Here is a 13,990-nt window from a genome sequence, read left to right on the forward strand (position 1 = left end):
TATATATATATATAAAAAGATGAGTTTATGTGTGTGTGTATATATATATATATATATATTTCATTTTAAAACCAATATGCTCAAATTGGAAGAAATGTGTCTGTGATCTGCCACGTGACTTGTCTTAAGCCTATGGTTGACTGACAAATTAATGCTCTATTTCCCACTGTCTGATTTGTCTATTTCAACTAACAACTGGAAAAAACTCGAGGGATACTTTCTTCTATAAACCACATCTCAACCATCAGCACATTCTGCTGGCTCTTCTTTTAAAATACATCCCGATCGTGGAGGTGCAGGGTTCCTCTACCCACACTGAATTGAACAGAGCATTAGGAACTACAATTTAGTTGCATCAGCCTTGGAATGCATGGAAATTTATCTTAGATCTTCTAAACTATGAATGCTAGGAGTAGTTCTTAAATTTTTTTGGTATGAATTTTCCTAAGTATTTTAGAGGGTAATTGAGTGAGGTTAATTCAGTGACCACTAGCCAATTTTCTTGGTGGTGGTGGTAGTTGAGCTGACAATTGCAGAATTAGTGTGATTTATTTTTTCTATTTTAGTAAGTGAGGAAGGCATCCTAGGGGAAGAGAACAGCACACTGTGCAATTTACTACCATGTTTTTTGTGTGTAGGAAAAGAGAAATCAGAATTTAGAATTCGTTGGTGGCTTAAGCACTAGTGTGAAAGAATGTTCCAGGTGTTTCTACCTCAGCTGACAGATTAAATGGTCCAGGCTTGGTAGCAAAGAAATTGTGATTTGAAAAATGACTGTTGGACTTGGGTAAAGTGACAGAATTAAGATTACCAAAAATGTCATCTGAGTTTCCAAGACTGGTGGTGTTGAGGGAATGAGGAAGCCCAAAAGAATGTGATTATAAAGTGGTGAGTAAGTTTGAGCTTCCAGAGACAAAGTTGTGGGTGATAAAATTATTGAGCAGGGCTACAGAGGTGGGAGGCTGAAGCTGAAAAGAAATGAGGTCATGGATAAATTCAAAGAGCTATGAGATTAGGCTGATGAAATTAAAGGACCATCTTTACAGATGTTGAAACTGACAAGAATGATTGCAGATTTGAAATGGAGAGGAAGAAATTAACCCACGTGATAAGTTTCTTATCAAATATGTTGGATGAGCCAGGCATGGTGGCCCGCTCCTGTAGTCTCAGCGACTTGTGAGGTGGAGGCAGAAGGATCACTTGAACCCAGAAGTTTAAGGCCAGCCTAGGCAATATAGTGAGACCTCATCTCAAAAGAAATAATAGTAATAAAAAAGAGCTGAATGGTTCAAAAGTTGGTAGATGATAGTAAGAAAAAGTAGCAAAGACATGTTGAAAATCCATGCTACTACCAGAGAGTAAAGTTTTAATTAAAACACCCAGCTTCATTGTCATCCTTGGCTAGCAAAATTTCTGTTTTGTGAGGGAAAATGGAAGCTAGAGTTACCAAGGGCTACGGGAATGTGTGAGGGAAAGGTGTTTAGGAAAGCATGTGAATGAGGAAGTGGGAGAAGAAGGACTAGAGCACTGGATGGGATCTGAATCCTAATGGTTACTGAATTTTACTAGGATAAGAAACATGAGAAAATTTGTCCAGAGGTTTCCAACCTTGCTGAGAGAGATGTGTCAGTGAGGCCACTTGCTCCTGTCTTGTACTTTCCTGTATCTTCAACTCTTTTCTTGGAGACCAAATGGCTTTTGCTAAATAAAGTCTCTACATTTGATGGCAGACCAAATACTGAAAAGGTGCACATTATCTGGCCTCTAAAGCTTCTGAATTTGTTAGGAAATTTGTTATGTCACATGCCAAGGCCCTGTGAGCATTTGGGCTTATTGTTCCTATTCTAGATAAAATCTGTCCCTGGATTATGTCAGAACATCAAAGAGTTGATGACCTGGGCTGTATTGTTTCAGTCCCTAAACAGACTTATGTGAGCAGACCTAATAAACTTCCTTCAGTTATTGATGAAATGGTGGGAGGAAGACCAATCTGGCTAGAGTCTGGATAATAGAATGGACTGGATTATTTAGGAGCACGAAAGGAAGTGAGAAGAATGTGAGAGACTGCTGATTTGGACTAGGCTGGTCATGGTAGAGATGGAGAAAAGTGGATGAATTCGGTAAGCTTTGGGGATGGATGGCTTACTGATGAATTAAATGGGAATTTGAATGTACTTCCAGAAATCCTACCAATTAGAAATTCATTGGGTTTGCAAGCTTCTTTTATAAAAATGCAAATACATCTAAGAGGCTTATAACTGGGGTGAGGGTATAATTTAGTCTGAATTAGTTCCATCAGCTTACTTTCTGCCATTACCTAGTTGAAGTCAGTCATACTAAAGTGATGAGAATTTTACTTGGGGATGGAATGTTTTACATAAGGAATATAATCATGTTTGGTACAGAGGTGAGATTCTTTGGAATGACAGAAGCATTAAGGAGCCCACGGAATCCACAGAGAGGGGTATCAGGATTTGAGAACACAGAGAACAAGCAAACTTAAACCTTCTCTGAAAGTTTGCTAGAATATTAGACCTGGGATATTAAGAGCAATCATCAGTGCCACCTAAAATAAATAACTATTATTGGTCAATGTTTAAAAATTATTTTAATTGTATTATTTTGAAGACATATTTTATATTTGGCAGTAAATACTACCTATAATTTTAAAGCTCCACTGTTTTGACACAACAAAAGGTGTTATCTTTTACCTATTATTTTCCTTTTCTTTATGTACTCACATGCTACTTATTTTAATGAGGACACAAATCCTAAAATGTTCAAAATGCTATCTTTGAATACAAATCCCGGTATATTTCAAGCTTCACATGAAGGTCAGCACTCAGAGCTAAGATAAAACTACTGGAAAGAATGAGTTACGGCCAAAATTGGGCACACTTTTACCAGGATTTTTTGGATGGCGATGCTGTACTAAAAAAACAAAAACAACAACTCACAACCCAAGCAAAACAGTTCTCTTATGTTTTGTTTTATATTTGTCTTCCAAATATGGTGAAAATTCCCTTTTATCAAAATGAGCAAACTTAATAAAAGCAACAAAAAACATTAGCAACAAATTTGGGCTAACTAAAACTATGAAACTTTTTTTCAAAAGGCAAAGCATTAAATGGCAAGATAAAAATAAATCTTTGTGCTAGCCAGTAAAAATTTCATGGGTGTGTGCCCTTCAATGTGAGTCACAAGTCTAATGTCAGGTACACTGTGGCTATGGAATGGAACAGACCGTGTTAGCCTTACGTACTATCTCCAACCACTCCTCCTCCTGCCTCACTTGCGTGGGTTCCAGCCGCATTTACCAGCATGATCATCTCTCCTTTCTTAGCATTCCTGTCTGTACCTACTACTGAAGATAAAGTCTGTGGCAAGTCTATATGGGGAAAAGGCACAGCAGAATTATGGGATTTCAGCATTATTGATCATTGCCAAACTTTGTATTTTTAGAGATAAGAAAACTGCAGTACAAGTAAGTTTTAAATCTTGCTCAGAATTATACAATGACGAAGACTCAGTGCTAGGACTTGTTAGGTATTCCTCTCTGAAATTGTTGGAGACACTGCTATATCTATCTTTCATATTTCTGCACATTTTGCAAACAGAGGCACTGACCACATTTGTTCTGAACTAGCTTTTCAAAGATATTTATATAGTGGAAAGCCTTGAAAAATAGAGATGGTGCCTCACTCCAGAGCAAAGGAACATTTATTTTTTTGTCCATTATAGTAAATATAATGTCCCCCTCTGGGGCAAAGGGTAGGCATACTCACTGCACATTAGTAAAGATTCAAAATTCCTAAGCTCTGGGTTCCTCTCTTGAAATGCAAACCACTAAGTATAGTTGATTGGTTCTAGGACCGCAACCCACCCCTCCACCCCCCGGTCATGGATACTAAAATCCATGGGTGCTCAAGTTCCTGATATAAAATGATGTCATACTTGCATATAATCTATGCAATCCTCCTGTATATTTTAAGTCATCTTTCGATTACTTATAATACCTAACACAATGCCTTCACATCGCTTCATTCCCGTGGATTCAATGTAATACTCAGCATGCAGCAAATTCAAGTTTTGCTTTTTGGAACTTCGTGAGATTATTTTTCCTAATACTTCTAACCATGGTTGATTGAAACCAGAGATATGGAACCCACAGATACAGAGGGCCTACATGCTTCAGTGAACTGGTACATGTGCTGATAGTTGGCTTACCTTTATTGCTGTAAATAAAAAAGTCATTGGTCTCTGACCTAGGCATCTCATGTCTTCTACCAATACCCATGAAACTGCGGCAGGTTGACCTGTGAGCTTGTGAGAGGGGTTAAGATCTCAAACCCTTCACAGCTTTTGACCGAAAGATAAAATCTTAGTGATAATTTATCATGTAAAGGGAGAAAACATTAAGTATTCCAGGGCCTTTTGCCTCTAGATTTTTGCCTGCTTGACTTTTCAAATCTAGGGTAATCCAGTTACCATTATTTGGACATTACGCGTAAGGAATAATAAATAATATGCTTTATTCTTCAAATTAAGTTATACATACACACATATACAATCTGACTTTTAAAATTAAACCTATGAAATGGGTCTTCTTAACCCCACTTTGTGGATTAAAAAAACAAAAAACAAAAAACCCCTGAAGTCACACAGCGAATAGGTGGCAGAGCTAAAAATCTTTGGTTTCAAAATTTGTGTTTTGTCAACCTCCAAATGATACACAGCTTAAAATTGTACAAGACATTTTGGCTTTAAATATAATGTCTACATTATATAATATTATATTTAGTTTTACTGTCATACCTTTATAGTCATACCATATATTTAGGTACTGACATGTTGCTACCTAATCTGTATTCAATATTAAATATTCAGCATTCACGACAAATAAAATTTTAATTTTGTGAATATTGAATTTATTATATATGATATATTTATACCAACAGTCCACAACAAAAGCTACTATTTATAAAACTTAGATCAGAAAATAATGCTGCAGACATTTCTTTAAAGCTACACATCTAAGAAAATTATCTTCATCTAGAGAAAGATAACATGATGGTAGAAGTAATTCCACTTAAAAACTGCATTCTGTGAAACTATCTTGTTAGTCACAGAGATAAATACAAAATTAATGCACTAGACAGAGTGTAAAAAGAACTACAAATGCCTAGAACTTATAGATGTTTTGAGAATAAAAAATGTTTGAAGCAAAAGAAGACAGAAAATACTTCTTAGTTTTATGGACGTAAAACATAAAATGTAAATTTATATAGAATTGTTTGGTGGAATTTTTAAAAAACTGGTAATCTATTTCTGACCATAAACAGCTTTTCATTTCTATGATTTTATTGTGTTAAGTACAAAGCCAGAGAAACTTAATGTTCTGAATCAACCATTCTGAAATGTAAACAGCAACAAAGAAAAACACACTTTTAAATCTGTAGGTTCTGGTCAAAATGTAAAAATAACTTCTTCAGATTGCCTTTTCTAAAGAATTTCTGGATATTTTAATATTGCATTAATGAGAATAATTATTTTATTTGCTTCTCCCCAAAACATTATTTTTTTATATGATTAAACACCTCTCCAGCTAGAACTTACAAAAACAAAAAAACACTCAGCTTATGTAGTCCATTATAATTGTCATATAAAACAATAACTACAGAACCAAATTTACATGGCTCTTTAGTTTAGATATGTATCTTAAATTGAAAGTTGAATTGAGATTTATTATTTTATTTTAATTCTCAGTAAATATCAGTCAATGACTGTAATCTTCACAGTGGAACATGCCAGTGTGGTTTATGTTTGGAGTGGGAGCAGAAACCCCAATGGGAAAGCTGATGGATTAAGATCGATTATTTGTTTCCTGATGCAACTAGGAGACAAATTAACACAAAACAAAATTAAAGCTATGCAGATCTAAGTTTTAATTATGTAGTAAAGAACTTTCTGGGAGCATAAACTATTAAACATTAAATGTATTTAAAACAAGAAATTTGAGAAATCCTTTCACCGATGGCTTTTAAAGTAGGCTATCATTTTTTCTATGAGGGACTATTTCATCTATGAGGGTTCATATACCTTCTGACACTTTTTCCACTCTGGGAACCCATGAGGAAATTGAAGATGGTAATTTTTGTCCCAACTTCCTAACATAGTTAAAATGCAGAATTTATTCATTCAGTGTCCTGTATTTAACACACAAATTGAGAGGATTCTAGAAAAGAGAAAATTTTGGGGGGATCAGAATAATTTAATCATAAAGAAATATATACTTTGATAAAAACCCCAAGTATTACATAACTAAGAACTACTGTAATTATTACTTTAAAAATGAAGCAGCAATTATTTTAAAAGCAAACAGAAACGAGAATAAGAAATATATTCATCTGGCAAATCAGAAGGCAAAACTAAACGAATACCAACGTTATGGTTGTTATTCCTCGCTTTAGGTCTTTTCATTGGCAAAGTGTTGTGAACTGTGGCAGATCTGTGATTGTGGAATTGATAGACAAAGGAGCAAAAGATGCTAACCTGAGACCGTGTTAGCTGCTGTCTGCTAAGGAAGCCTGCATGTCTCACATGTTTACGCCCAAGGAAGCAAACAAAAGATTACCTGGGAATCTTCTAACTATTTGACATAATCCTTCCTTTCTGCAAAGTGGCTGCTGTATTTCTGGTAATACGTTTGCCTAAAAGGAATGAAAAAGATTCTAGTGAGTGAGGCATTCATCAATGCTAAAGCAAAACCAAGCAAACACACACAAAAAAAACAGAAAGTGTAGATGGGGTGCATTGTCTAAACCACCCACACCCCACCTTCAAATCTCTGCAAGTCAACATGCAAATCCAGAATAATGAAGTAGCTTATTTGATTAAACTAAAACTTGCCCCTGGGAAGCTTCAAAGTGGTCCTTGGGACCACTTTTTGAAATGTGAAGCCATGATGTTTGCTAAATATAAAAGGAAATACTTGAGGCAAATATAGTAACACAAATAACTTGATATTTAGTGGTAATTCAGTGTTAAACCTGTTCCAAAATTTCATAAACATTCTTCACTTTATAATGAAGGGCATTATTATTTCTAAATATACAACCCAGTCACCCACAAAACTTCATTTCAACCAAAACTTTTTTTTAGACAGCTTTGTAAATATTATCATAAATTCAAACATATGGAATTTGAAAAGATTTTAAGAGAAAAGATACAGATAACTTTAATACTTCCCTTCTCTTGTGAATTTACAGATTGATTAACTAACATCATCCATTTAATCCCCAAACTAATACCCAATATGAGAAAACCTTGTTAAAACCAACAGAAAGAGACCTGTATAAATTAGCTTGAAAATCGGATTTATTTTTGAGACATTATTGATTACTTTCAAATTAACACACTCTAACCTAATAAAGAATTGCAGTTTCTCTACTATGTCCTGTTGGCATGACTTGATAGAAAGAACCCAGCTGCAGTTGGAGAAGAGGCAACTGGAAACAGGGGTGGTAGCTCACTTCAGGCACTTAAGAGATTTATAATTTGCTCTCTTTTTTTTTTTTTCAGTTTCTTCATTTGCAAAATAAAGCATTTAGAGCTTATAGTCTCTAAGTTCCACTTCTGCTCTAAGATTTTACCAAATCAATAAGATACGGTCTAAAAACGGATTCATTTAAAGTGCTTGGGAACAGTGGATCGATGAAATCTTCCCCAGTCCTTGCTACTTTATTAATCCTGTTCATGTGTTCAGCAAATTTTCCTTTAATAGCTGTAAAAAAGATAAACTTCAGCCTGATCCTGTATGAATGAAGCCAAGCTTCATCAGAACCCATTGTTGTGATTCTGCACCAGTGGCATTCCTAAACACTACATTGTAAAAGTCCACAAGGACACCAAAGTGTGTATTAGTCCTTTTCATGCTGCTGCTGAAGACATACCCGAGACTGGGTAATTTATAAAGAATAAGAGGTTTAATGGACTCACAGTTCCACGTGGCTGGGGAGGCCTCATAATTACCGCAGAAAGTGAAAGGCATATCTTACATGGTGGCAGGCAAGAGAGAATGAGAACCAAGTGAAAGGGGAAATCCCTTATAAAACCATCAGATCTCGTGAGACTTATTCACTACCACGAGAATAGGATGGGGGAAACCGCCCCCATGATTCAATTATCTCCCACTGGGTCCCTCCCACAACACGTGGGAATTATGGGAGCTATAACTGAAGATGAGATTTGGATGGGGACACAGCCAAACCATATCAAAGTGGACGTCACTTACATTCATTTGCACTAAGAATTGAGAAAAGGCTGTGGTACAGTACACTTTCGATCTTAAGACTGTCTCGATTTCTCAACTCCAAAAGTGAGAAATCTCAGGAACTAAATGTAGAAAAAGAAGGGCTTTCATAGAACGCTGAATTCTTCGATTCAGAATTTAACAAGGGCTGGAGGGAACAAACAGCACTGCAAAAGTGTAGAGAACCCATAATAGACTAATAAAAAGGACTAATACACACTTTGGTGTCCTTGTGAACTTTTACAATGTAGTGTTGTAATAGAGATGATTTTTTTGTTTGTTTTTTAAGTTCAATAGTATCTTTCTAAATTAGTCTGTGAAAAGCTTCAAAAATCAATGAAATCGAACCATTTTCCCTAAATAGGGCAAAATCACACAGTTGCTGGTGAATTCATAGAATCCTTAACAATATGATTCAGAAAGAGAATCAGCATTGGGTAAGTAGCATTAAAGGTTATGGACTGACTCAGATCCATTGCTAACCTTCTCTTAACCAACAAAGCACTTCAAAAAAATAGAGCAAGCTAAGGGAAACAATTGTTCTATCCTTCTGCCTTCTCTTTTCTATCCCCACACAATGACTTCTCCCTGTGTTCCTTCCTCCAAAGCACATCTTTAGAATTGATAGTGTGGCTGATTACATAAACGTAGCGACATCTGACACCAGAAACATCACCTCTATTCTACTCTGGAACTGAGCACCAAACTAGCAGTTAAACTGAGTAAAATAACAGCACAAAGAAGTAAAAACATTCAAGGGTCATGTGTCATACAGTTGTGGTAATTCAACTATATTACACAGATGATAACTTTTTAATTGTTAAACCTAGTAATACTCTTCTATATCCTAGTGCTTTGTATTTTTACTTTTATATGTATCATAAAATGTGTAAGATTTGCATCATTATTAAGTGGAACATCATCAAAGGAGTTTTAATTTGTATTAACTGACTTTTATATGATGAGCTTCACCAGCCTAACATTGCAATTATTATTTTTTAATGGACTTTATTTCTTAGAGCTGTTTTGGGTTCACAGCAAAATTAAGCAGAAGACACAGAGATTTCCCATATACTACCTGCCCCGCATGCACAGCCTTCTCCATTATTAACATCCCCCAGCAGAGTGGGCCGTGTGTTACACTTGATGAACCTACACTGATACATCATTATCATCTGAATTATCATTTTTAATATACACGGATCTTGTATTAGGTTTGAGTGCCTTATATATGATATGCATCTATGTGTATGTGTGTATATTTATAAACAGACTTATTTTTCTTTATTTAGCACAAATCCTTTCATATCTTTAAAAGAATTACAATGCACAGATGAAATGATAATATTTAAACCCTAGGATATTTCTGTGAGATCAAGTTTTGAAAAAGGGAATATGCATTATAAAAGATTTGTATCCCAACATACCTTTCACAGTCCTAATCTGTGATAATATGCATCTAAATTGTTTCTATTACATATTGTCGAAGCAAAAGTAAAAAATTCTTTTGAGACAGTCTATTAATAAGAACAAAAATATATATTAATTATAACAATTTATGGAGTGCTTATAAATTAAAAAATTAAAACTACAATAATATTATTAATTTATTAGGGACAGTGGACACCTGAATTTGAACTAGTTATAAAATGTAAGAAAACACTGGAGGGGGAAGGAATTGACTCTTTTATTGTTCCTGAACCTTAAGAGTGACACACACATCATGTTGCATTTTAGAGAAATGCTCTTTTTCCTCATATCTGTAGAAATGTTCATGCCTTTACTTGAAAAGAAATTAGAACTTCTCCCAAAGCTGTTCATTATCATCCACAATGAAAAGAATTAATGACAAGAAATTAGGAGAACCAGCTAATCAAAGGAAAAATGTGTTTTCTCCCCATGTCTCAAGTGCAATTATCATTCCATCAAATTCACCTGAAAATTCCCTGGGCTGCTTTAAAATAAGAGCCATTTGGTAGTTCTCAGTACTCCAAGTACTAAGAACAGCATCCTAGCTTTAGGGACTGCTAATCCTACAACAATTTAGAGCTAGAAATCAATCTCTCTGCTTTTGAAACACTAGCACCTGTCTACCTGAGGTGAGATACAGCCCCAGTTACTAAGCTTAGTGTTACCCCAAATAATGGACCTCACTTCACTTTTATCATCATACAGACTAATAGTTTTAAATCCATGTTACTATTCTGCTGACTGGGGAGACTCCCAGCAATTTATTTTCAATAATGGATCTTATGACCATTTTCATTAAGCTCTAAAATTACAAAACTCTAATGTGATTAGTAATCTTAATTTGAGCCAGTGTCCTCTGTTTGTTCATTATAAGGTTATCGACAATTCTACAACATCTCCAACAAATATGAACCAACTTCTGTTTTGAATATCTGTGTTGTTTTCATAATAAAGTCATGGTTCATAAAACTTCAAATTATTCCTGCTATAGAGTGACAGTTATCTACATGTATCATTTAGAATTTGTGTTTCCTTAAGAATACTCATTAGGTTAGGCTCTAAGTGCTTTGCCTAAATATTTACATCAAAAGGTGCTATTGATATGATTAAGAAAACATAAAATTGAAATGAAACTGCCTGACTTTGCATCTTGGTTGTTTTATTAGCTAGGAGGTCTTAGACATGTTTTATAACCTCTCTGTGCCTCAGTATCCTAATTTGTAAAGAATGGACATAAATAAACATGTAAGCACTTAGGATGGTGCCTGGCAAATAGTAAGGAGATGTAAGTGTGAGCTATTATTATTTGTCATTTATACCCTTAAAATGTCTTCAGGATCTAGCCACAGCTCACCACCCCATTGCTACTCTGCTAGCCCATATCACTCTCCTCTCACACCTACATTATTACAATAATTAGTCTCCCTGTTTTGGTCTTTGCTTGCTGGATAGCTTATTTCAAGAAAACAATCAAGGCAATCCTGTAAAAATGTCAATGGACTCATGTCATCTGTCATCTGCATGCTCAGAATCATCCAATTACTCTCCAATTACCAAGAGTAAAAGCCCGCAGTCCTTGTGACGGTTCCAGTGGCCCCATTGCTGAGCTTCCCCAGCTCCAGGTACCTCTCTGCCCTCACCTCCTACTACATTCACTCTACTTCAGTCACTTGGAACTCCTTACATTCCTCAAACAGCCAAGACTTTCTCCCTTTACTGTAGGCCTGTTGTTCCTCTCCTCTGAGTCTCAGTGGATTTACCCCAGACACTGGAATGGGGGCGCCCTGTCTTCCAGGCCTTACTCAAATGTCACTTTCGTGGTGATCTTAAACTCAATCCCCCAATATTTTGTCTCCTTGCTTTATTTTCTCCTTAGTGCTTTTACCATCTATCATATTATTACTTAGTGATTATTTTCCCCGTCTACCCATAAATGTCTAAGCTTCCTAAGAATATATATTTTTGTCTGTATTCTTAATTGCTATCTTCCCAGCACCTAAAATAGAGCTAAATAAATATGTTTAATAAATAATTGTAGAAACAATGAAGGGATAGATGAATAAATAAATGTATGAATAAATGAATGAATGAATGAGTCAATAAAACCAAGAGTAAACTTACTGAGACATTCTGCAAGTCAAGTTTCTCAGGCCTTTTGTGGCCTTCATCTTGATAAATGGTATTTGTCTAAATTTAGTGTAAAGCCATTATCCTAAGTGAATTAAGGCAGAAACAGAAAATCAAATACCACATGTTCTCACTTATAAGTAGGAGCTAAGCACTGGGTACTCATGGACATAAAGATCACAGTGAGAGAAATTGGGGACTTGCAGAGGAGAAGTGGGGGACAAGGGTTGAAAAGCTAATTATTGGGTACTATGCTCAGTACTTGGGTGACAGGATCAATCGTACCCCAGACCTCAGCATCACACAATATACCCATGTAACAACACTACACCTGTACTCCTGAATCTAAAATAAAAGTTGAAATTATTTTTAAAAATAGACGCTGTCTGCGGTGGTTCATTCCTGTAATACTAGCACTTTGGGAGGCTGAGGTGTGAGGATCATGAGGTCAGGAGTTCAAGAACAGCCTGACTAACATGGTGAAACCTCGTCTCTACTAAAAATACAAAAAATTAGCTGGGTGTGGTGGCGTGCACCTGTAATTCCAGCTTCTCAGGAGGCTGAAGCAGGAGAATCGCTTGAACCCCGGAGGTGGAGGTTGCAGTGAGCCAAGATTGCACCATTGCACTCCAGCCTAGGCGAAAGAGCGAGATTCCATTGCAAAAACAAACAAACAAACAAAAACAAACAAAATGGAGAGCATGTGTTGTATATTTCAAGTAGCAAGAAGAGAGAACTTGAAATGTTTTCATCACATAGAAATAATAAATACTCAAGGTTTTGAGTAGCCTACAAACTCGGACTTGATTATTGCACATATTATGCATGAAACAAAATATCACATGTACCTCATAAATATGTACAAATATGATGTATGAATTTTTTAAAAGTGAAGCTGGTATAAAGAAAATTAGAGAGCAAATCAAGAGGTTTAACCCATGATGAATAGAAGTTCCAGAAAGTAAAAAGAGGAAAGGGAATGGAGAAATGATTAAAGAAATAATATAAGAACATATCCCAGAGGAGATTTGAAAACTTATAATGGTAAATGTTACTGACACTTTCATTGTCACTATTTTAGCTAAAGTTTTATAAGAATTAGAAGAACACAGTAAAGAGTAAAAAGGGGATGTGGAGAGAGAATGGAAAAGATACTGAGTGTGGGATAAAGGTTTTAGGACTCTCTGCTAAAGCAGTGATTCACAACTTGCATACTTAAATGAATAGAAAATAATGGTATTGCCTCATCCAACTGCCAAATCAATTCAACTCTGAATGTTTGTTGCTTTTTTCTTTTTTTATAAGAATTAGCAGGGTAAACTTATTTTAAGTAGGGGATTGCCCTTCCTTAAAACAGTATTTTTCCTGGTGGTAGAATTAACATATATGTATGATAGAATATTTAGTTACATGTAAAGAGGAAAACAATAATCACTCATAATTTTTCCAACCAGAAATAAATACCATTCCTAACATTTTAGTTACTCAGTATTTTTCCACATATATTTAGAAACACAATTTGGATTTGGAACATATAAACTGTTTTCTGATTTGCTTACTTTACTCATATTATGAGCATTTCCATTTGATTAATCATGTATTAATGAGTTTCATGTGCGTTATTTATTTTCCAGAAATACTTATTTTGGTTCCAATTTTTTAACTATAATAAGTAACACTATTAGCATAATCATTGTTCAATCCTCTGACCAGAAAGAATAATATGTAAATTCTGAGAAATAGAATTATTAGATAAAACACATTTAAAATTTTGATTTTTTTGTTTCTATTTTTGGTTTCTTCTTTTTTGAAATATCCAGGAAACAAGTGTACTTCTATTTATTTCTGAGAGAAATTGTATTTTCTAACAGTTTCCAAAGCATCTCTATAAAACAATTGTCCTTAAATAAATGTGCTTTATAGGCTTTGCTGCTCAAGTCATTCATTAAAACAAAGTGTTGACTATGGACCTTGTGATCAACAAATAATAGAGTGAATTTTTACTAGCAACAACAGAAAAAACTGAACTATATGAATGTATAATTATATTTTTATATGTATAATTATATACATAATTATTTA

At 35.0% G+C, this 13,990-nt stretch overlaps 1 protein-coding gene across 1 annotated transcript in view; it reads right to left on the bottom strand.

Annotated features, from left to right (window-relative positions):
- Positions 1–13,990, bottom strand: part of CPED1 (cadherin like and PC-esterase domain containing 1) — a 330,507-nt gene that overhangs the window by 243,158 nt on the left and 73,359 nt on the right. The window contains 1 exon segment of the mRNA XM_017856929.1: positions 6,635–6,710. Within this exon segment, the coding sequence (XP_017712418.1) occupies positions 6,635–6,710 (76 nt within the window).

Source organism: Rhinopithecus bieti, unplaced genomic scaffold (assembly GCF_001698545.2).
Source record: "Rhinopithecus bieti isolate Rb0 unplaced genomic scaffold, ASM169854v2 scaffold_42380, whole genome shotgun sequence".
Classification (NCBI taxonomy): Eukaryota; Metazoa; Chordata; class Mammalia; order Primates; family Cercopithecidae; genus Rhinopithecus; species Rhinopithecus bieti.